Source organism: Felis catus, chromosome A2 (assembly GCF_018350175.1).
Source record: "Felis catus isolate Fca126 chromosome A2, F.catus_Fca126_mat1.0, whole genome shotgun sequence".
Lineage (NCBI taxonomy): Eukaryota > Metazoa > Chordata > Mammalia > Carnivora > Felidae > Felis > Felis catus.
The window spans coordinates 14,926,820-14,951,494 of NC_058369.1; the positions used below are offsets into that span (position 1 = coordinate 14,926,820).

At 49.2% G+C, this 24,675-nt stretch overlaps 2 protein-coding genes across 14 annotated transcripts in view; one reads left to right on the top strand and one right to left on the bottom strand.

The window, feature by feature from the left end:
• The window catches only part of ZDHHC3 (zinc finger DHHC-type palmitoyltransferase 3), a 59,902-nt gene extending 56,677 nt beyond the window's left edge, over positions 1-3,225 (bottom strand). For all 3 annotated transcript variants that reach the window (XM_019820386.3, XM_019820393.3, XM_019820367.3), the window contains exon 1: positions 3,086-3,225. The gene's annotated coding sequence lies outside the window, so the exon portion shown is untranslated. The remainder of the gene's footprint in view (positions 1-3,085) is intronic.
• Positions 3,198-24,675, top strand: part of EXOSC7 (exosome component 7) — a 47,261-nt gene continuing 25,783 nt past the window's right edge. For all 11 annotated transcript variants that reach the window (XM_045049010.1, XM_045049023.1, XM_003982137.6 and 8 more), the window contains exons 1-3: positions 3,198-3,479; positions 15,717-15,818; positions 16,108-16,202. In XM_045049010.1, the coding sequence (XP_044904945.1) occupies positions 3,198-3,479; positions 15,717-15,818; positions 16,108-16,202 (479 nt within the window). The remainder of the gene's footprint in view (positions 3,480-15,716; positions 15,819-16,107; positions 16,203-24,675) is intronic.

The following is a 24,675-nucleotide window of genomic DNA, read 5'->3' on the forward strand; positions in this document are numbered from 1 at the left end:
CCTGTATGTAACCTTTTCCTTTATCTAAAAGGATCGACTGAGGGGCGCCTGAGTGGCTCAGTGGGTTAAGCGGCCGACTTCTGCTCAGGTCACGAGCTCGCAGTTTGTGGGTTCGAGCCCTGTCTTGGGCCCCGTGCTACAGCCCAGAGCCTGGAGCCTGCTTTGGATTCTGTATCTCCCTCTCTCCCTGCCCCTCCCCCACTCTCGTTCTTTCTCTCACAATTAAAATAAACATTAAAAAAATAATAAGAGGGTTGACTGAAACAGACATCGGAGTGTCCCCCTCAGCACCACGTTCTATGCAGTTTTCTACATTTCCCTTAGAAAAAGGATTCAAGGGATGTGAACTTATGCTTGAAGAGCTCCTTTGTTTTTGGAATAAAAAGTACAGCTTCTAGGGCAGTTATCAATTCCATAACAAACACAGGCCTCCTTCACCAAATACTCCAGGAACACAGAGGGGAGCCTGGTGGGAAGACTGCATAAAGGGATGCTTAGGAGTGTAAGGATGGGAGCTGGATTGCCTGGTCTCAAATCCTGGCCCTGCCACTTTCTAGTCATGTGACCTGTGACCTTGATCAAGACAATCGACCTCTCTGCCCCTCGGTTTCCCAATATGTAAAACTGGGATAATACTTGCCTCATAGGGCTCATGTGAGGATCGAATCGGTTAAGAACAGTGCCTGGCGTGTAACGGGCACTATGCAAGTTAGTGTTAAATAAAATTAATAGAGTACAGAGATTCAGAATGGACAGACCAACAAAAGAGTACGCCCCCCAAGGAATCTGACAGTGATGGGAAAACATGTTGGTTTTACAGACTAAGGTGTTATCCTTGGCTTCTTCGTTTTCTGGCTAATGTGCATTCTTTGAATTGCTTCAATAAATCAAAAAAGAAGTCTGAGTTTGTGAGTTTTAAACATGTGTAATGCACTGTCACAACCAATGTGATAAAAAATGTTTTGGAAGCATTGGAATAGAATGATTAGTGAAGGTGCCGTTGTTTCAGTAGAGAATTTAAAGTAAACATTCCACTGTTTACACCTTTCAGACCTAGTCAGCCTAAAATGTCAGACATCATTCATAATATTAATATCATAATAATATTATTATGCCAACCCTTCTCCAGCAAGGAAACTTTAGCCAATTGTCAGGGGAGCGGTTCAAATATATGTTCTATATTTTTAAAGACCTGTTGAAAGATTTCTATATAAAGATGATTCCATGGTATCCAACTCAGACTCTTCCTTCTTTTTAAAAAAAATTTTTTTTAATGTTTATTTTTGAGAGAGAGAGAGACAGAGCCCAAGCGGGGGAGGGGCAGAGAGCGAGGGAGACACAGAATCTGAAGCAGGCTCCAGGCTCAGAGCTGTCAGCACAGAGCCCAATGCAGAGCTCCAACTCCCGAACCGCAAGACCATGACCTGAGTCTAAGTTGGCCACTTACCCGACTGAGCCCCCCTTCTGTCTTTTCTGATCTGTCCATTTGCTGCCACCTTTTAAACCTTCAATCCTCTTAGATATCCTAGCTACTAAAATTCCATGTCCAGGGTCTCTACTTTCTGAGCAATCTTCTAGAATAAAATATCATTTCTAACATCAGCAGTCCCTTGTTACCTCATCAAAAAGATCCCCATGTGCCACAACAGGTGGGGCACCTGTGCTTTCATTCAGAAGAAAACCCTTTCGGCTTCACCTCTCCCAGTTTCCCTGAAGGGCAAAGTCCAACCATGTGAGATGTCTTCCCTATAAGTGCACCTACGGAGAACTATGTAGAGACATAAGAAAGAACTGATGTCCAGTCTACTAAGAAGTGATCATTTATTTTGGAACTCAGCAGTTTAGAACTTAAGAGTATGGGCAGGTCCTTCTTCCCTGTACCCTCCTGTGACCCACCTCCCTAACCCCAGTGTGCTCATTGGTGCCACCATCATAGCTCTTAACCACGTCCTGTGGTTAGGTTGACCCAGAGCCTTTCCCTCTGCCTGGGGAGCTTCTCTGGGCAGAAGTTGTGTTTTATTTGTTTTGGTGTTCCAAGGTTGGCACAAAGCCCATCCATAGTAAGCTCTCAGTAATCTGTGAAACAGTACTGAAGCTACTATCTGAGAAATACATTCTTTAGATGATTAAGCTGTCAAGGGTTATTGTACTTTCGCTTTTGAGAACAGGGAGGCAGGCTCCTTAGAGGAGGGACATTTGGAAAAGTCATCAGATCCCCTTGCTTCAATCACTTTGGGTTAACTTTCCCCCATTTATCCACATAACCTTTTTAAAATCTGTACAAACCCTATCTGCCTCACCTTAACGGGCTCCTTCAGTGACCCTATATTCACCTTGCAGGTATCCTTTCTGGATATCTAAGGCCCATACTTTTACTTTGCTACCGCCAGGTCTGGCTTTTTTTCGGCGGGGAGGGGGGGGGGGGTGGGCAACAGTCCACAGCTCCCAGCGATCACTCCCTTAGGCCGAGCTTCCAGCCATCGCTGGAGATGGCTGGGCACTGTGTCCTTCGCCAGCGCCGGTTACCAAGACTCTGCCCCCTCCTCTGGGAGAATGCTCCAGCGACCACCCCGGACAAGGGGGATCCCGCAAGGTTCTGGGTGTGCGTCTGGTCAGCCCCAGAGAGCCGGCAGGGAGGTGGAATCCTTGGGGTGTAGGACGCCTCGGGACTAATGGGCACTCACTTCTGGCTCGGACCCTTCCCACCGAGAAGGAAGTAAAGAGGGCTTCATCGTCTCTTCTTTTCAACCATTCTAGGGACTAGGGAAACGCAGGAGGGAGGGCGGGGGGTGAGGGGAAGAGAGGAGGAGAGCAAGGAGACAGCCCCTCAGGACAATCACGACGTCCGCCTCCCCTCACTCGGGGTCGGTCTCTCTTCTCTCTCTCCCTCTCGCTCTCTCTCTCACACACACACACACGCACACGCACACACGCGCGCACGCACGACCTGCTACTTCAACTCCAGCTCCCAGCAAACTGCGACGCGCGCCTCTCCCACTGCAAGTCCTAAGCTCCCGCCCCGGCCCACGCCTCTGGCCTCACCCCAGCCTTTTTCACTCAACCCCAGTTCCCCCTCCCCACTGACCGTGAAGCCGGAGGCAGTTCCCCAGTCCCAGGCCCCCGGTGGGGCTCCCACCGCCGCCGCCGTCGCCTCCCCCTGCAGCCCCCGACCCGGGACCCGGCCTCGGGCTGCAGCGATGGCTCCCCGGCACGAGGCGCCGCGGCTTCCTGGACTCGTCCAGACACGGGGCGGCGCGCAGGAGAAGCCCATCGAGCTGCCGGCGGTGGCGGCAGCAGCGGTGGCTGCAGGAGCGGCCGCCGCGCCGGCTGATGACGCACAAGCGCATGGGGGGGGGGGGCGCGCGGCCGGCGCGGGAGCGACGCGAGCCGATGACGTGCGGCGAACGGGGCTGCTCGGCAGCATGGCGTCCGTGGCGCTGAGCGAGGCCGAGAAGGTGTATATCGTGCACGGCGTTCAGGTAGCTACGCCGCGGCGTCAGGCCCCGGGTGCCCCTGGCCCTGCGCGTCTCGGCGCGCCCTCGGTTCGCTCGGGAGGCGGCGGGCTGGGTTTACCTTGTGGTTAGAAAGCACGGCGGCCGGCGTGTGCCTCCCGAAACGCGCGATGCGGTTGTGTTCGGGACCCCACGGCGAGCGTCCACTTAGGAGTGTGTGCGTACCTGCAGCCTTCCGCGTGTACAAGGTTCCAAACCTGGATGGGAAGGGGTGGGCAGTCCCTGAGGCCTTTTCTCAATGAGGGAGCATCGCCCCCGGGACAGACTCTTCAGCTCTCGCGCGTCGCATCACTGGGCTGAGCCTCGCTTTTCTCTACTAGGAAATGGGGGTTGGCGGTGGGCTTCTGGCCCGCTGTTCCTTACCTCGTGGTTGGGAAGCACAGGGAGAGAAGACACTGAAGTGAAAGCGCTTTGAAAATACAAATCGCCCACCGGAGGGGCGCCTGGGAGGCTCAGTCGGTTAAATACCGGACTCTTGGTCTCAGCCCGGGTCTTGATCTCGGGGTCCTGAATTTAAGACCCGGGTTGGGCTCTGCGCTGGGCGTGAAGCCTACTTAAAAAAAAAAAAAAAAAAAAAAAAAAAAAGGCGGATTTACAGCCGGTGGCCTTAGTTCTGCCGTGGAGGTCTGAGATTCCCAGAGGCAGCTGTAACTATAGTCAGATCTTCTGTGCTTAGTCTTCGGTCCCAGGTCTTGACCTCTCCAGAGCGAGAGTTGGAGACTGTTGGGCCTAATGAACTATCAGGGAAAGCCAAGTGTGACCTTATCTGTAACCTACCCAGATGTACCTTATCTGTAACACATCCCCAGATGTCTGGGCAAAGCCTCACCATAGTCCTGTTCTTGCCCATAGAGACCTAATCATTTTGTGTTTTACTTTTCACTCTTGGTCCAATAGGGTCGAATTTAATTCCTGGTGTCCCCTTTCCATCAGCCTTTGATTCCTTTATTATTCCAAAGATGAATAAAGTAAAGGCAATGGAATATAAGATGTTTGCTAAGGGAGTGGTATAGTTTGTGGAGATTAAAGGAGCTATACAATATTGGTCTGTGATGTTCGGAGGGCTTCCCTAAGGAGGTGGAATTGCTCCCCTAATCTATGTTAAGGGTCCCTCCTGTGTATTTTCAGGACTCAGTATTCATTCATTCAACCTAGAACTGAGCTAGACTCAAGGGATAGGAAGGAGCCTGCCCTTATATAGCTCCCATGCTAGAAGGAAGAGACAGAAATTATAGATCTCTTTGTGTGCTTGTATGTAAAATTGTACTGATAGCTGTGAAGGGAAAAAAAATCAGAGACCTGATCTAGTCTGGGAAGTCAGGGGAAGCTTCCTTAAGGAAATAGTATTTGAACTGAGCTTTCAGTACGCTTAAGAATTAATTAAGTAGGTTTGAGCCTTGCAGGAGGAAGGGACGCTGAGTCCACCCACAGGCTTTCAGGTGGAGAAAGTGTGGAGCCACAGGGGTGGGCTGGGGGTAGTGGTGGGAGATTAGGTTGCAGAGGTGGCTAGAAACCTGATCTAGGAGTTTTAGAGGTTCAGTCACTCCATCATAGATCTTGGGAGGTAATAATCTGTTGATTTGTCTGTGTGGTACTTTTAAAACCTCGCCAGTGTCCAGCACTTAGTAGATACTCAGTGACGTTGAGTAGGGTATTTCTTAAAAAGGAGGTCAGTTGGACATTGTTTTCATTTTTAAAATTAAACCTCTGTCTTACCAGTACCATGAACATATTAGGGCCACAATTGTTAAATGGTCTGTTCTGTGTATGGTAGAGCCATACAGAGTAACTGACTTTAAATAAATCTCTTTGTAAGGACTATTAACGTTGGCCACAAAATTGCTGTATTTATGGAGGAGGGAAACTGAATTTATACCATCTGAATAAAGGTCAGAAGGCAGGTGATTGAGCTTCCACCGACTCAGTTCTAAAATCACCTCAACTTTTGGGGCAGCTGGGTGTCTTAGTCAGTTAAACATCCGACTTCGGCTCAGGTCATGATCGTGCAGTTCTTGGGTTTGAACCCTGCTTCAGGCTCTGTACTGACATCTCATAGCCTCGAACCTGCTTCTGATTCTGTGTCTCCCTCTGTCTGCCCCTCTCCTCTCACTCTGACTCTCTATCTCAAAAATAAACATTAAAAAATAAAAAATAAACATTAAAAAAAGAAAGACTGAGTTAATTTTTTTTAAATCACCTCAACTTTTGTTTTGTCTTTTGACCAACTTCTGTTTTGGTCTTTGAGTGCCAGTAGTGCCTCGCTGGAATCCTGTTCTTGCCCTTACCTATAGATCTACTCGTTTTTTTATTTTTCACCTTTGGTTCAGTGTGGTCAGTTTCAGTTTCTGTCATCCCTTTCTTAAATTTTTTTTTTAAATTTTTTTTTTAACGTTTATTTATTTTTGAGACAGAGAGAGCATGAACGGGGGAGGGTCAGAGAGAGGGAGACACAGAATCTGAAACAGGCTCCAGGCTCCGAGCTGTCAGCACAGAGCCCGATGCGGGGCTCGAACTCACGGACTGCGAGATCGTGACCTGAGCCGAAGTCGGCTGCTCAACCAACTGAGCCACCCAGGCGCCCCTTAAATTTTTTTTTTTTAACTTTTATTTATTTTTGGGACAGAGAGACAGAGCACGAATGGGGGAGGGGCAGAGAGAGAGGGAGACACAGAATCTGAAGCAAGCTCCAGGCTCTGAGCCATCAGCCCAGAGCCCGACGTGGGGCTCGAACTCATGGACCGCGAGATCGTGACCTGAGCTGAAGTCAGACGCTTAACCTATGGAGCCTCCCAGGCGCCCCTCTGTCATCTCTTTTTTTTCAGCCTTTGATTCCTTTACTATCTTAGGGGTATTTCATCCTGGTTTGGTGGTGGTTAGAAGCAGTTGAAATTAACTTCACAATGTGTGTTGAGGACTCAGTTGCTAGTAATGGTAACCAACTAACTGGCCCAAGCAAAAAAAGTATGTATTAGAAGGTTACAAGTGTTTCTCCAGGAGTTCAAGGTCATCTTCAGGCTCTTCCTTGCTCTGCTGCTTTTATGCTTTTGCTTTGTTCTTACCCGTCTTCAGAGTGGCTTTCTGTTTCTCAGGCCATGTGTTAGAAAGAATATGGTTACCTCTTAGCTCCTGGGATTACAGTTCCTCTCTATAAGAAACCGTCCCTTCCTGAGGGAATGGATAGACAGGCTCAAGCTGGCCACTGGGAGGATGAGGCACCCTTGAGAGAGAGCAGTTTGAGAGCAAGCAAGATGAATCATTAGGTCCTGGCAGAATACGGAACCTCATTCAGATAATTCAGGAGACTTTCATGATATCACTCTTGATAATGCTATGGGGGGGTTTCAAGGATCAATAAGAGAGACCAGGGAGCCCAAAGATGAGCAACCAGGGAGTAGATGTTACCCCTGGGCTGAAGGGGGCCAAAGGAGGCAGTTGTGTTACCAGATGCTAGTGATAATTGGAACAGTGGAGGAATGACTGCTCAACAGAAATTGTAGGCTTGGGTAGATGAAGGTGCTGTCAGAAATGTGGTACCAATTAGGGGTGCTGGGGATAGGGAGCGGGGAGCATTGTCTCCCCTCCTTTTCGACCTTTCATTGACCAAACCCAGCCACAAGCCAGTAAAGGGAGCCCAGGTGATGCAGTTTGGAAGGAGTCAGCCTGGTGCACAGATGAGAGCAGAGAAAGATGGAGAATGGATCTGAGGAAGTGGGGCAGGAAAAATGGAAAGGTTGATCCATCAATATTCTTAGCATACGATTGGACTGGTTTCTGTTAGGTTGCCTCTCACCCTTGAAGGCTGGGATGTCCCACTTTTGTTAGGTACATATTATAATTTTTTTTTATGTTTATTTTTGAGAGAGAGAGAGACACACACACACACACACACACACACACACACACACACACACACACAGATGCAAGCGGGGGAGGGGCAGAGAGAGAGGGAGACACAGAATCCGAAACAGGCTCCAGGCTCTGAGCTGTCAGCACAGAGCCCGACACGGGGCTCGAACTCAGGAACCGCGAGATCATGACCTGAGCCGAAGTCGGATGCTTCACCGACTGAGCCACCCAGGCACCCCTGTCAGGTACATGTTATGATTTTTATGTCACTGAATCTTTGAAACAGGCTTGAAGGTGAATATTATTATCTCTACGTTGTAGATGAAGAACTGAGCTCAGACAGGCTAAGTCACTTGTTCAAGGTGACACAGAAAGTGTGTAGTGGAGCGAGGACAGAAATCCAGATCTGTCTGATTGCAGAGCCCATACCAGATCCTCATGCTGCTTTCCTCCTTCAGTGAAAGCCATTGTCTTCCCTTCCTTAAATAAGGATCTGAAAACAAAGGCCAGAGAGAATCCCCATTTCTACTTCTCTCTTTTTTTTTTTTCATCTGGAAGCATGTGAGCAAACAGGAAGGAGGAGGGAAAGTTCTGACTCACCCGCCACCCCCCTGTACCATTTTTCTAGACTTAAAAAAGTGTATGACATATATTATTATCTTTTCAGGCAGTATTTTTTCCATATTGGCTATAAGTTCTGTTAGAACCCTATTTGCCTTTTCTTGTACAGCTTTTGTGTTACTAACTTGTGTCTCAAACTGTTTTTTTTTTCCCTGTTTACAATATTCAGGAACTGGGGGACAGATTTCAGAATTTGCAGAATCTAGGATTTGTCCTCTTTGGAGTTTGCTTCACTGGCTAGAGGTGTGTTTTCTTCAAGAGAAGACATCGCTAACCTCCGTCACAGCCCAGTGATTCTGACGCCTGGAAGTAGCTTTTACTCAGCAACAAAGTACAGATTCCCAGGCTTTACCCAGACCTTCTGAATCAGAACCTCTGGGGCCGGAGCTCGGGAATGGACATTGTCATAAAATGTTGGGAGATTTTGATGCAGCCAGCAGACATTGGCCCCTGGGCAGACCACTGGCCTGGTCCAGCTGAGAGCCTGCCGTGGAGTCTCTGCTCCCGCCTGCCTGAGGTCACGTGGTCGCCCACTGTGTTTGCAGCCCCCTTTCCCAGCTCTGCCATTCACAGCCAGGGAGATTTTATCTGAGTAGTGGAGCTAGCCCCCCTCCCCCACCTGCACACACGTAAAATGAGAACATGCCCATCTGGGGGCCGAATGGGGTTGTGAGGAATGATGAGATGACAAAATACACAGCGCCTGGCGTGTGGTCAACCCTGAAGAAACGTTGGCTCCTTTTCAAGTTTGTTTTTTCCATCAGAAGTATGACTTTGTCCCGAACCATACACACTGTAGCCCCAGGCTTCACAGTGACCCCATTAGGGGTTCAGGCTGTGGCTATTGAGGTTTAAGCTCTTTCAGCGTGGAAGGCTAGAGATGATTGAATTATCTCAAGAGAAAGGGGATTTGGGGCACCTGGGTGGCTCAGTCGGTTAAGCGTCCAACTTCGGCTCACGTCATGATCTCACGGCTTGTGAGTTCAAGGCCCGTGTCGGGCTCTGTGCTGACAGCTCAGAGCCTGGAGCCTCTTCAGACTCTGTGTCTTTCTTTCTCTCTCTGCCCCTCCCCTGCTCATACTCTGTCTCTCTCTGTCTCTCAAAAATAAAAATAAAAACATTAAAAAAAAAATTAAAAAAAGAAAAGAGAAAGGGGATTTGTGGCAAGGGCTAGGAAGTCCCTAGGGAGCTCCAAGGCACCACATCCCATGGGCTCCAGCGTGGATCACATGGTCTGCACTGTCTGCCTGTCTTTATGTCTCTGGCGACACCTCCCCTTCTCTGTCCTGAAGCGTATCCCTTCTCTGCAGCCATTTGCTGTCTAGCTTCCCTTCATCTTGGTATAATCTGACCCCGCCCCCAACCCCCGCCCCCTGCCTTTCTTCTATGTGGCCTCTCCAGCCTCCCTCCACACCTGACGTGTCCGCTCCTCTTTAACTCCCTTCTCCTTGAGTATTTCCCAGGTCAGAGATCACATTCCAAGGAGAGAATATGATTCATGCCAGAGGAGCTGGTTGCTCTCTGGGTTGTGAGCACCTACCATTGGCTCGGGCTGTTGGGGGCGGATGGTGACTCGGTCATGTGGGCTCAGTAGACACGATAGGCTTTCCAGAGGTCTGTTTACTGGTGCTCTGGCCATGACCTGGACGTTAAACCGGACTCCATAGGTTTAGACCACCCTAGCAATGGATTAGCCCCACCAGGAGGCATTCCCCTTGGAGCTTTGGCAAAGCCATGTTATGGAATTTTTCTTGGCAGTTGAAGGGAGGTGTAGCTCAGCTGATGGTTTCAGTTTCTTTTCTTGTGGCTCTAGCTTTCTTCGTAAGCGTCGCTGGAGGAGCAGCACAGAAGGGGGAGCAGGGCTGAGACAGGTCTTTAGCTGTAAGATTGAGCAGTCGGTACTCAGCTGCTCAACCTGGCCATGCAGAACTGGAGCCAGCCCTCAGGGCTCTTGATCTGGAGCCCCATGCCCTTTCCATTTGCAGGCCCACGGCACGGAAAGTCCGCGCTCAGGCACTTTACAAGGTGAACAGAATCCCACCCTTGCGAGGAAATGCAGGACTACTCAAACAAGCTTGGAGGGGGAATGAGGATCGACATCTGATTTTGCCTGCGGTGACTCGAGCGGGGCCTGCAGAGCTGGATCTGATGTGGTCCTTCTAAGTGGGGTCATGTTCCAGTAGGGGTGGCGTTCCAGCTACCGTTCGCTAGCACGTCCGAGGTGTTGGACATGTCAGAGCGAGGTGGAGGGGGTTAACATCACTGAGGACACAGTCTGAACCTCCCCAAGCACATTAGGCTAGCAGAGCCCACTTTCAGCTTCGGTTAGGGAGCCATAGGACTGGGTTGTCTGGGTGTGAGGAAAGCAGCTCTGGGTGGAGTCACCTGTCCTTCCAGTCTGTCACAAACAGCGAGACTGGTGCCTCAGGGACCTTGTCAGTAACCTCTCTCCACGGTTGTTTTCGAGGATTCGGTGAGCTGATACGTGCCCCAGAACAGGGGAAGGGAACTGTGGAGGGGGCATTCTGCGTGTTACACTGCGCTGAGGGTCCCCTGAAATGACTCCTGGCTTCTGGATTCTCCTGTAATTCTATAAGGTTGGGGTCAGTTCCCCTTTCTGGACGGACGGACCCCAAGCTGTTGAGGAACTAACTTGCGTAAGGTCGCAAAGCTGGTATGTGACAGGAAAGGTTTAAATAGAGGCTGGAGGGGACCCCATCACGCCACACCCAACTGCGAGTTAACAACTGGAAAGTCCCGGGAGCCACCCCGCCCCCTCGGAAGGACAGGGCCCCACTTGGTGGTGTCGTCCTGCACATGTTGACGTCTCTGTTGAGTTTTTGAATGAGCTTTCACTTCAGGGCGGCCCCTGTTTAAATGTTCACACAGGGATTAATTCCTTGGCTTCTGAATACTACCAGAGAATAAATATTTTGGTCCGGCCTCTGGCTCTGAGCCAGGCCAAGCAGGTTTGGGTGATTTTTAAGCCTTTTATGAGGAATGCTGGATTAAAAAAAAAAAAAAAGTTGTGGGTGCAGTGATTCATAGACTAATTTGTTTGGGTTTTTTGGTTTGTTTTTCTCTATTCTCTTAGGTGTTTTTTTGTGTTTTTGTTTTATATATATATTTTTTATTATATGCTGGTGAGTGGGGGAGGGGAAGAGGGAGAGGTTTTTTGGTTTTGTTTTTTTTTTAGTTTATTTATTTTGAGAGAGCACCCAAGCTTGAGCAGGGGAGGAGCAGAGAGAGAGGGAGACACAGAATCTTAAGCAGGCTCCACACTGTCAGCACAGCCCGACACAAGGCTCAAATTCATGAACCGAGAGATCGTATCCTGAGCCGAGCAAAATCAAGTTGGCTACTTAACCGACTGAACCACCCAGGTGCCCCAGAGGGAGAGAGACTCTTCAGCAGGCTCCATGCTTCGTGCAGAACTTGACATGGTGCTCAATCCCATGATCCTGGGATCATGACCTGAGCTGAAATCAAGAGTTGGATGCTCAACTAACTACCAGAGCCACCCAGGCATCCCAGTCCTTTTTCCCTATCCAAAAAAAAAAAAAAATTCTATGCATGCTTGCACAGAAAAATTTGTAGCTTTTTGTTTATCTCTTATTTGTCACCTGAGCCCTTCCCATAGAGCCTTCCCCAGGGAACAGAGAGTGATGTAAAGGTTGGAAAGGCAATACTTGGTGAGGCCCAGTTTTCTGGCCCCCTCCCAGTCCCATCCTGGAACAAGGGGCATGTCACGACAAAGGGTTGTGACTAGGTCTTTCCAGGGAAGTGGTATTTTATTTTATTTTTTTAATGTTTTATTTATTTTTGAGAGAGAGAGAGAGACAGAAGGCAGGCTCCTGAGGCGGGGCGTGAACTCACAAAGCATGAGGTCATGGCCTGAGCTGAAGTGAGACGCTTAACCAACCCCGCCACCCAGGCGCTCCCCAGAGAAGTGGTATTTTATTTTTTATTTTTTTTTTTAATTTTTTTTTCAACGTTTTTTTATTTATTTTTGGGACAGAGAGAGACAGAGCATGAACGGGGGAGGGGCAGAGAGAGAGGGAGACACAGAATCGGAAACAGGCTCCAGGCTCCGAGCCATCAGCCCAGAGCCTGACGCGGGGCTCGAACTCCCGGACCGCGAGATCGTGACCTGGCTGAAGTCGGACGCTTAACCGACTGCGCCACCCAGGCGCCCCGAGAAGTGGTATTTTAAAGCCATGGTGGGGAAGCCTGTCACCTTGTGGCCTCCCTGCGTGCAGAGTCCTCTTCATCAACAGGACCAACTGGTATAGCCAGCATCCTCGCAGGGAGGCCGTGCTCACTCCTGTTGCACGGTGGAGAGACCCTTTAGAACGCAGGAGGCCACGTGGACTTGTTCCGAGGTCTGGTGCGGGGTTCGGGTGCTCCTTATCGGCTGTGGCCTTGAGCCGGCCATTTAGCATCTTTCAGCCTCTTTCCTCATTTGTAAAATGGAATGAAAAAAAACTCTCTTACAGGGTTATTTTGAAAATTAAATGTGTCAACTGTGTAGCATTTCCTGGCACATCACTTCCTATGTGGTAAAGGCACTCAGGTAGTAGCTACTGTTCATTGTTGCAAATGATTGCGGCTGTTTCAATTTACAGGTCTGAAGAATTAGAGCAGCACCTTTGAGGCCTTCTGATTCAATGTCCATTCTTTTAACAGAGGAGGGAACTAGTCTAGAGCATCTCGTCCTAGGTCAAGCAGCTAGTCATGGCAGGCCCAGGCCCAGAGCCCATGACTAATACTCGTAGTGATTGATCACACTTGCACTTTACTTGCACCTCAAGGAGTCTTTTGTAAAGGATGTTTCTGGGCCCTGTTTTCACTTTCCTAGCAGGGAAGGGGGGGGGGGGGTGGAGCATCAGAGACTGACCTAGGAAGCCTTTCCTGTGCTGCTGTGTGCTGTGGGGTTGTTAAGAGACAGTTACATCGTTTTGGGATCCTTTCGTGAAGAGGGGTCACTTTATCTAACTCATTTCCTAGACTTGAAATTCTGTTGCTTTCAAGTACAGGTCTCCCCAGACTCACGATGGGGGTTGCCTCCAGCAAGGGAATGGCCTGGGGAGTGGATGAGCCGGCAAAGGGACTTCAAGCTGACTCCTGATGCTTATTTTCTCTTCATTAACAGGAATTGGGGGAAGAAAAGAGTAGAAACGAACAGGGCAGATGGTGGGGGTTGGGCTTTGCTGGATTTCAGTGTCTCAGAATCAAAACCTCAGTCATATATGCAGTTAGCCAGGCAGTTTAAAGATAAGTTTGTGACAGTTACATACTTCAGAACAGTGTTTTTAAACTTTTTGAGGAGCACTAGCCCCTTTGAGAATCTCATAAGCTAATGAGTCTTTTTCTGAAAGAAAAAAAAAAGTGCTTTCAAAAGATGTTTACAAAGGGGCGCCTGGCTGGCTCAGTCAGAAGAGCATCCAACTCTTGATCTCAGGGTCTTGAGTTCGAGCTCCGTGTTGGGTGTAGAGATTACTTAAAATCTTAAAGAAAATGTTTACAAAGAATAAGGAAGGTCTCCATGAGCTGATGTATAGTGATTGCCCACATATGTATTAAGTGTTAAAAAAAAAAAGAAAGAAAGAAAAAGAAGCAAAGTGTAAAAGAGTATCTGTAGTGTGCCACTCCTCATTTAAGAAGGATAAAATATATTCATGGATCTGCTCATTTGTGCAAAGGAAATACAGGAACTATGAACCAGCAGTTAAATAGTAAATAGCCTGGTTACCTGCCCGGGGTGGGTGGGAACGAGGCAGAAAGATGGGGGTGTGAAAATAGGGCTGAGGGCAGAGCCACCTTTCCCTGAGCACACCTTTTCTGATAGCTTTGACTTCTAGAGTCATGGTGCTAGTCTGCATACCCACAATGTAAACGAGTAATTAAAAGTAGCCAGGATGCGGGGCCCCCAGACTCGAGCACAAACAGGTACCGATGAGCCTCACAGGGGTAGGAGGGAATAACAGGCACGCTCAAGGAGGGGGAGACGATGGACAATGGGATGTGGGGTGGGCACTCACTGTAAGGCTAAAGACAAAAAGAACGCCACACAAGTACTGTTCACTAGTAAATTTGTTGCTCGCAGGGGTATGGGTTAGCAATTCTGAAAGTACTTCATGAGTATACTAAGATTTAAGAAATACCTTGTGGATAATGAGAGCCAGGTGTCTCCCTGTCTGAGAAAGAAGTTCTAAATAAGACATGAAGGAAAGTTAGAACCAGCTATCGGGGCCTTTTTTTTTTTTTTTTTAACATTTATTCATTTTTGAGAGAGAGACATAGAGCATGAGTGGGGAAGGGGCACAGAGAGAGAGGGAGACACAGAATCCGAAGCAGGCTGCAGGCCCCGAGCTGTCAGCACAGAGCCCGATGCGGGACTCGAACTCATGGACCGCAGGATCATGACTTGAGCCGAAGTCGGACGCCCAACCGACTGAGCCACCCAAGTGCCCCATATCAGGGCCTTTTAAGAGCTGCATGGATAGAAGAGCTGTATGGGTTAGTGCTGTGTGGGTGAGTATAAGTACATATGTAGTTATCGAGCTCTGTCTGCTGAGAAGGTCTGGAAGCAATGACACCCCAGTAGCAGGGAACTTGCTTAGCACCCAGATCCTGGTTTTTAAAAGCACCATTCTTCAATAAAAGGAACCAGGACTCCTCGGAGAAAGGGCTGACCCCAAGGCCAGGGCAGGGAAAAATACAAGAGGCTGGAACATCATGTCTTGTCAGAAGTAAAGGTGTGCTTGGGAAAGATCGCAAGTGTGTTGAAAGAATGCAGGAAGCAACCCAAAGGAACTCCCAGTGGCCAAATCTGGAACGCGTTGAGCAGCAGGATAAGTAATGGTCGTACTGGATCACAACCACAGCATAAAGTGGGTATCTGTGAGATACGTGGATAAGAGTAAATAAACAGGGATAAAGGGCAGGCAGGACGTGGGCCACCCTGAAACGCATCTCCCGCAGCAGAGGTCGGCAAGCTTTTCCTGTAAGGGGCTAGATGGTGAAGATTTGGGGCGTGTGGCTCGTAAGATCTCTGTCACAACCGTGCAGCTCTGCCGTTGGGAGTGTGAAGCAGCCATGGACAACCTCAGCAAACGGACCTGGCCGTGCTCCAGCGAGACGTTTTACAGAAGCAGGTGGCCCTCGTGCCGAGGTGTGCCGTCCCTGTTCTAGAGAATGCCCAGGGTAGAGATGATAGCTGGGTTTTTTAGCCGTTAACAGAGTAGATTTTGTTCAGGTTAGGGAGCGGGAGGCCTGCGGCCGAGAGAGTTGGGCTCTGTGGCCCCGACAGTGCATACCTCCTGGTGCGGTTTTGGACTTGCAGACTTGGAAAGAGGCAGCTTATTTCGCCTCTTGTTCCGATTTTGTTTGTTCCGTGTGTCTGTTTGGTATAGTGGGATGTGGTGTGGACTTTGCGCTGGGACGTACCTGGGTAGAAACCCAGTGTGCTCTCACCAGCTGTGGGACGTCGGCCACATGGCTGCATCATGGCTGCATCACATCCGTCAAGCCGCTTTACTTCTGTGAGTCTTTGTTTCCTCAGATGTAAAATAGGAATATTGTTACCAGCAAAAGGAGAGAGTTTTGGATGATTCGCTAAGGGGGAAGGGGATGTTGTACTGCCTAGTTCTCTAGGAGGGAAATGGCACGGATGAGTTGGGGAGTCTGTTGGTGCTTTGGTTGTGGTTGTGTTAGGATTGTGGTCGTTGCACTTAGGAAGACCTCCGTGTGGACGGCCGTGGCTGTGAGGACTACCGATGTGTCGAAGTGGAAACCGACGTGGTGTCCAACACCAGTGGGTCTGCCAGGGTCAAGCTGGTGAGTACTGTGGCCACGGTCCATGCCTGGGGGGAGGATGGGCAGGTCCTAGGGGACCAGCTGCAGGCCCCTCGGGGCTTTGGGAGCACATACATTTCTGGGGTAGACCCAAGACCCAAGCCAAATTCTGGGCGGGTATCTGTCTAGATCTGAAGGACCCTTTACCTTTCCAAAGGGCCACTTCACAAGTTCCTGAGAGTCCCCGGGGGCACAGTCTGGGAGAGGAAGGAGGCGGTTGGGTATCTGGCTACCTGCCCTGAGTGAGGACCCTTCTTGCGTGTGTCTGCAGGGTCACACAGACATCTTGGTGGGAGTGAAAGCCGAAATGGGGACGCCGAAGCTGGAGAAACCCAATGAAGGGTACTTGGAGTTCTTCGTTGACTGGTCAGTACCATGCATGTGTTTTTAAAGAAAAACGATTTAAAAGAAGATTCAGAGGGGTGCCCGGGTGGCTCAGTCGGTTAAGTGTCCAGCTCTTGATTTTAGTTCAGGACATGATCTCATGGTGATGAGATCAAGCCCCGCCTCAGGCTCCACCCTGATCGTGGAACCTGCTTAAGATTCTCTCTCTGTCTCCCTCTGTCACTCCCCCACTTGCAGGTGCACCTTCTCTCAAATAAATAAGAAAGTAAGTAAGTGAGTAGGTAGATTGGAGACTGGATCTCTGGTTTCCTTTGAGCCCGCTTTGATTTTGTATTCAGTCATCACCTCTGCAGCCAGCAGGTATTTCCTGCACCCCTCCTATGCGCCAGGCACTGGGGTGTGTGGAAGAAGGCCTTGGCTCGAGTCCTGCCCTTGTCCTAGTCACCTGGCCCGCACTGGGCCTCGTCCCTGTTGGAGAAAGGAGGGCACCAGGCAGCCCAGCACATGGTTGTTATGAGAGTCCGGTGAAATGGTGGGTATTACAGTGCTTTGAAGAATATCAAACATAGGTAAATAAGGATCATTTGGTCTAAAATGTCTTGTTTCTCCTCCTGCTCTAGTTTTGCAGAAAACTTTTCATGACTTGCTTGGCAGAGCAAGGACGAGGGCCGGCCAAATAGCCTGACAGACAGAGGGAGCGGCAGCTAGGCAGGCCGCGCGGCTGCTAGAAGAGTGAGGACTCCAAAGTTTCTGCAGCAGCCAGCCTTCTCTGGCCAGCTGTGTGATCTCAGGCTGGTTACCTAGTCTCTCTGTGCCTAAGTTTCTTTATCTAAAAAATCGGGGTACTAATACTCTTGTGAGGATGACAGAATGAAATAAGGAAGGCAGAGTGAGTGCCAGCACCGTGACTGGCTCCCAGCGGGCTTTCCGTGAGTGTTCTTTCTCCCTCCTGTTGCCTCCCCTTTCTCCGGCCTTGGGCTTTTTAAACCTGGGATCCTAGCTCAGTCCCTCTTCTGTCTAGAACGTTGCTTCTAACTAGATGGTGACGGCAGGCTTTCTCGAGGTGAGTGAGGCTCTCTATTAGCTCATGCTGGGTGCAGGTCTGTAATACTGGTTCTGTATGGGAGTCCCCAAGACCACTCCCGTATTTGGAGATTTGCTGGAAGGACCCCCAGGACTTAGCATATAGTTGTACTCGCAGCTGAGATTTATCATAGCCACGAAACACGGCAACGTGTGTGATGATTCTGCCCATGAAAGCCCATTAGAGACTCGGCCCCCGAGATTTTCACTGGGGCTGGTCACATGGGCTCCCTCTGCTTAACACGTACCAAAATTTCCAAATCCCAGAAGGAAAGCAGATCCTCCCCTTATCATATTATTTGCACAAATAGTCTAGGCACAGCAGACCACAGTTCACTGTTGACTGGAAACACTCTGAGTCAAGTTCCCAGATGCCAGCCGAGGGCCCACCTTTCAAGCAGGCCCTTCCAAAGATAGCAGCCTTGGGCCCGCTGTGTCCGCCTTTTCGGCATAGATGCCAACCTCCATTTACATGGTGAGTTAGATTCTTCTGATCTTCTTCCAAACTCAGAAGTTTGTCCTCACGACATTCCTATGAGAGAGACAACCAACTTGGTTGAGAGAAGGTAAACAAACCCCCGGGGTCACAGAGCTAGTAATGCCGGCTCGGGCCTCTCCGACCCTGAGTCTTGCCTTGTTCTACTTCGCGCAGCCTACAGAAGCCAGCTTGCCGGGGGTGTGGTGCTCAGAGTTCCGAGAACGTATCCGCGTTCGGCTTTCTGGCCAGTATTCCTTCCAGCCCATTCCTGCACCCTGCCCTGCGAGACGCCCCCCCACCCCCCGCCCCCAGCCAGCCGTCTCCTCTTCTGGTTGGACCCGCCTCCCCTCGCCGATCTGAGCTGTCCAGTGGGACTGGCTCATCCTTTAAGCTGCCGTGGATGGTGGTGACCCTGTTCGGGCCTCCAGCTGATTCCTTTGCTGTCGGTGGAAGAAAAATGTCTCTCCTGGCCTTGACCTGCCTAATTCAGTGTAGTGAACGGTCACCGAGGGGCAGACACCATGTGTGGGGAACTGTAATTTGCTTTTCTTTTCTTCCTCCTCACTGTCTTCTACCTCCTTCATCTTTGGCAGACCACAGGCAGTCAGCCCAGCCACACCAAAGGGAAGGTGTTGCCTTCAGATGCTAGGTATAGGGGACACATTTCACTGTGGCTCCGTGTCTGAACACGACTCCGGGTTAGCCTGCTGCTCTTGTCCCAACTGTGAAGGAAGGGAGGCTCCAGGGTGGGAGGAGGCAGGGAACTGCCTCTTCCCAAGATCCGGCTCCCAGGAGTAGCTTCCCCCTCCCGGCTGAGCTGGGCTGCCCGTTCCTCTCTTCTCTCCCCTCTCTTCTCTCAGGAGACCCTCAACAGGCCCAGAAGCTCCAGTTCCCAGGGAGTCCTCCTTGATTCTCTTTCAAGATGGATAGTCTCAAGTGGCACATTTTAGTGTCTTATTTAAGCGGCTCAGTTACTGTGATAGAATCACCATGAGAGATTCACAAAACCTCATATTCCTACAGAGAAGGGAGATGTTGATTCACCAAGCACTGCTGACTGCCACCTTTATCAAAGCCTCATCTGAATCTTCAAAGAGCAACTCTTTTTTTTTTTATTTTTAATGTTTGTTTTTGAGAGAGAGACAGATGGAGTGCGATCCAGGCAGGGGCAGGGAGGGAGGGAGACGGAATCCGAAGCAGGCTCCAGGCTCCAAGCTGTGAGCACAGAGCCCGACACAAGGCTCGAACCATGAACTGCAAGATCATGACCTGAGCCGAAGTCGGACGCTTAACCCACTGCGCCACCCAGGCGCCCTAAAGAGCAACTCTTAATTGCATAAACAAACAAACCCCTTTATTCCCATCCAGTGACTAGGAATGTAGATGTGCCCAGCTCTAAGGCTTTTACCCACGAAGCCCTTCCGCAGGAGAGCCCAGGGCATCTGCCCATCCACAGACTGAAGCCGAAGTGTTACCCAGCCGGAGGACAGGAATTGGGGCAGGGTGGGGCTGTCAGTCTGAGCCCAGCTTGACTCATCAGCAACTTCCAGGGTTTAATTATTTCAATTCCTGGTGATTAGAGAGCTAACTGCTTTTCCACTAACTCGTCCTACTTTGGTTTTGTTGGCTTGGAATAATACATGGAACCTGAGGTAGACCTGGCCTCCCACCCCCATCATTTTCCCCTGTGCCTAGGGGATGTTTCCCTTGGGAGGGGGCTGCTCAGCTGTACCAGCCCTGATCCCCATCCCAGTGGAGTAGTAAAGACTTGGGGTTCCTGAGCACTGCCCCAGGGATGCCTGGCAACACACATCAAAACTGGGAGCAATCTGGGACCTTCTAACTCCCATCTCCTGTCTTCGATTTGTTAGTCATAACCCGAGACCAGGCTGTTTTAAGTAAGAACTTTGAAACTTTGAAAAAGATGGTTTCTATCAGAAACCTGGAGGAAAGGTAAGAATTGAGTGAGCTGGTGTGTCAGTCTGGGCTACCACTAGGTGGCGGTCCATCTAGTCTCTGCTCTGACACCATGTTGATGGGGGGTTAGGAAGCGTGGTTAAGCCTCTCCCAGCGGCTTCAGTTTTTCACTGAGGGAGCTGAGGAGAACATGTTTCATTCATAGACATTTTGGTGTGCTCAACACTTGCCACTTCCCGGTGGGATCTTTACTTTTCGATGTGGTCGCTCGTATTTGTCACTAATATTGAACCGGAAGCTTCAAGCCCTGAATTGGTGGAAGGAGCCACTTGATCTCTGTTCCTCAATGCTTAGTGCTGCTCGCGGGGGTCCCTGTTGGTGCCTGATGGACGGGGGACAAAGCAGACAGGCAAACTACAGAACTCATTTGAAGCTGGCTGTACTCTGAAAGTCTCCAGAAAGAACTGATAACTCTCCCCAGAGACTTACAATGAACAGTTCAAAATGTGTTACTGTTCCCATCCCCACTCATAAGGAAGCTTCTGCAGGTTCAGAAATGAGCACATGTGCACACAGGGGAATGGGAGGGATTGGGACCTGCTGCCGGGACCATTTGACTGACTCCTGGAGAGGTGAGGCCCAGAGCTAGCCCTGCCCCACGAACCTGCTAAATCACTGTCCTCTGTCATGGTCCTGGCCTGACCTGGCTGTAAGACTCTATAGATTTGCAGGCTAGATGGATCACAAGGGAAACAATGGGCTAGTGTCTGAAATCCTGTCTCAGGTGGACATGGCCTTGATCTCACTCTACCCCAGTTAAATCAGGGATGTGCCAGGCAGGAGGAGCACAGTAGAGGTGATGAGTCAGGATGGGTGGAGATCTGGGTGGGGCAGCATTCCCAGGATTTTTATTAGTTTATTGGCTCAGCAAGCAATTTCCCAACTGCCCTGGAAAAGGGGCTGGGTCATACTTAGGAAGGATCTGAATTGGTTTTGGCAGTTGTAAACAGAGAAAGCACTTGGTTTTATGCCCCAAACCCTGAGCAAACACTCCCCTGCTGAAAGAATGTATTGTGATACCTCTGAGCAGGGAGCCAGGATTACTGCCTGTTGTGCTTTCCCTCTTTTTAAACTTTGCACTTAATAGAGAAGCGTTTTATTTAGGGCTCCTTTGGTCTGCATTCCTTGACTCCAGTATTTGTGGTCTAACAATAAATCTCAAGACCAGAGCATCCATTCATTAGCTTGACTCATGTCAGGCTACAAGCCAGGCATGCCGAATTCCACCTTCAGGGAGAGTCCGGTGCAGCCTTGCAGATGAGGGCTGGGCTGCCTGGCTTGGAGTCTTAGCTCCCCCGTCCCTAGTTGTGTGAGCTTGGACAAATTATATAACCTTTCTGGGACTCTGTTTCATTTTCTCTAAAATGGGGTCGTAAATAGTAGGGTTGTGAGAATTGATTGAGCTGGCGCATCTAACGTGCTAAGAGTGGCTTCTAGCACATAGTAAACATTCAAAAGAGCTGTTAAAGTTTTCCACCTTGTATAACAAGAGGGTTGGGCCATCTGAGGTCTCACCACATTCTCCCGTAGGTCAGACCCCACTTGTGAGGTTTTTGTTTCACTAATGGAGTTTGTTTTCAGAGGTGAGTTAAAATGCCTTTGGAGCGGCTGGACAGTTTGTCAGCCTCCCTCACGGATCACCGATCTCCGGTTGCTCTTTGTTCAGATGCACGTAGTCACCTGGCTGGCCTCTGCGGGCATTCGGTTTCTTGTCCTCTGACATGGCCGGCATCTCCGTCCACCTCTTCTAGGAAGTGTCCTTGTGCTAGGAGCACCCCTAGTGATGAGGGGGGGACCCTCAGTTCTCTTCCCCAGCCCTACCCTTCATCTTTTGTTAGAATATAGGGTCTTTGGCTTTTCTTCTTGTGTTACCTGAAGTTACTGTGCCCCAACGCCCGGCCCCCGACGATTCCCTTCCATTTTCCCAGCCTTCTCCCCAGAGTCACTCCAGGGGCCTTGACACCATCCAGATGCGGGAGCTTTTCATGGTCTCATGAGCCTCTAAACCTTCCTCTCTGCCTGACTACCAGCTATGCTGAAAGTACAATGTGTTAAAAAAAAAAAAAAAAAAAAAAACAAACAACTTTTAAAATAGGAAAAATTCCCACTTTAAATTAATGTCAAAAAAACCACAAAAAAACAGTGGGGCGTGGTCTTACGGGTAGATGAATTTAGCCAGTTGGACCCAGGAGGTTCTGTAAATCAGCCCTTGGGGCTGTAGAAGAGGGAATGCATCGATCCCTAAGTAATTAATTAGTCATACCCAGGAGGGTGTGGCCCACTGCAGTCAGGGAAAGGGACACATTTTAAGCATAAGCACCTCCTAACTAGATTTGTCTATTTAGCTCTATAGAGATGTGTTTTTACACACTTAAAAGATAGATCTTGATATTGATGAGTGTGTAAATTAGAAGCAGCTTTTGTGTGCTGGCTGTGCAAAATTACTAAGTTGGTCCTTGGTAACTTGATTATTTCACCTTAAGTGAGCTGCTTTTTGTGGCTCAGTGCCCGAGTCCAGCAGAGGCCGTGAGGGAAGAGCAAGGTTGCTGTGGCAGTAATGAAGTTTCTCTTGGGGATTTTAAATTAGGGCTCTGGCTGGCTCATAGTGGTAAGGGAAGACTATATATTTAGAGAAACAGAGTTATTATATAGTGATACATTCTGATTGTTTTAGGGGTCGTCCTGACACCTATATGAGAATGGTCTAGACAAAAGGGATGTTTAAATACATTAGGTGAGATTTTTAGCATTGTGCAGATGGGGTAGGCACAGCCCTGAGCCTTCATGTGGGTTTTGCTTTGCTTGGAACCCCCCTGCCTGTCTGTACCCTGACCCACTTTTGCTCACCTTCTGGGTTGAGGTCCTCGGCACTGGTTGACATCCTCCCCAGCCCTACTCCTGCTCTTTGCTCCCTATCATGAAGCTCCCTGACTTTGTGAAATTGCCAACTTAGGGCCTGCATCCACCTTGCTCAGTCTCTCCGTCTCCAGTACTAGCATAGAGCTGGTACCTTCTAGATGGATGAGTGCGTGGAATAGAAAGTTTCAATACATGATTTTGTAGAGACCGTACTGACTGAAACAGCTGGTTTGTTACTTTTCTGGACCCTCTTCATTACAGCAAAGTGATTATTGGAATGGTTACTTATCTCACAGATGTATATAATGTATTGAGGGTTTGTTTTTTATTAAGCCAAAACCCTCAAAAATTTCCCATTAAATACTTTTGCATAATAGGGTGCCTGGCTGGCTCAGTCGGTGGAGCATGAGACTCTTGATCTCGGTGTTGTGAGTTCGAGCCCTGTGTTGGGTGTAGATATTGCTGAAAAAGAAAATCTTAAAAAAAAAAAAACTTAAAAAAATGTTTATTTAGAGAGAATGCATGTATGCTTGTGCAAGCGGGGAAGGAACAAAGAGAGAGGTAGAGAGAGGATCTCAAGCAGGCTCTGAGCTGTCAGCACAGAGCCAGACATAAGGCTTGATCCCATGAACCACGAGATCATGACCTGAGCGAAAATCAAAAGCCAGATGCTTAACTGTCTGAGCCATCCAGGTGCCTTCCCCCTCAAAATACTTTTTTTTTTTTAAGTTTTTTTTAAGTTTTTTTAAGTTTATTTTGAGAGAGAGAACAAGAGGGCTCTTTGTGCTGATAGCACAGAGCCCGACGCAGGGCTCAAACTCACAAACCGTGAGATCATGACCTGAGCTGAAGTCAGATACTTAACCGATACTTAACCGACTGAGCCACCCAGGCACCCCCCAAAATACTTTTGAATAATGCTTAGGGCAGCAAATGTCGATGCTTGTTTATTCTTTGTTGAGGTAATTGGGCATAAGATTCAAGAGGCCAAAATGGAAAAGTTTTTTTCTCTTGAAAAAGAGCAAATAAAGTAAAAGGGCTATTCTAATATTTAATCAGCTGGCCGTCTCTCTCATTTCATTTTCCTGCTTTTCAGTACAGTGATAATCTAGTTTGTGATATAATTGGCATACCATCATACATATCTTCTAAATCATTCAAGGAAGGTCATGGTACTTAACGTTGTGGTTTTTGTTTTGGGAGTTTGGTGGTACATTTAAAAAACAGAAAAATAAATTTTCTTTAATGTTTATTTTTGAGAGAGAAAGTCAGAGCAGGACCAGGGAAGGGGCAGAGAGAGAGGGATACACAGAATCCAAAGCAGGCTCCAGGCTCCGAGCTGTCAGCACAGAGCCCAACGCGGGGCTCGAACCCACGAGCTGTGAGATCATGACCTGAGCTGAAGTTGGACGTTTAACTGACTGAGCCACCCAGGCGCCCCTCGTGGTGCATTTTATTTATTTATTTAAAAAAAATTTTTTTTTTCAACGTTTATTTATTTTTTGGGGGACAGAGAGAGACAGAGCATGAACGGGGGAGGGGCAGAGAGAGAGGGAGACACAGAATCCGAAACAGGCTCCAGGCTCCGAGCCATCAGCCCAGAGCCTGACGCGGGGCTCGAACTCCCGGACCGCGAGATCGTGACCTGGCTGAAGTCGGACGCTCAAACGACTGCGCCACCCAGGCGCCCCATCGTGGTGCATTTTAAAGGAAAACTCGGGGTGGTGTATGTGATGTGACCCCTCCATGGCCAGACTGCTTGACTCTAGGCCTCCTGGCCTCCTGGGCCTGTCCGAGAAGAGCATTCTACTGTCAAGATAAGAGAGTTAATTATTACTGGCCAAGGTTCACTTTACTATTGTTCTCTCGTGTCTCTTTGGATAAAGATGGCTTCTGTTAGAAGTCGGCGGGGGGGGGGGGGGGACCCCCGTCACACACACTGACAGATCCAGGGCACCGTGCCAGTCTGGCTCATTGCGTGTGTCTGGAGGCTGGAAAAGTGGCAGGTGCCATCCTCTCCTGACTTCAGTGACTTTTCTTGTACAGCCGCTGGCCCGTCCAGCATTCCATAAGGAAACTGGAACAAAGCCGTGTGCC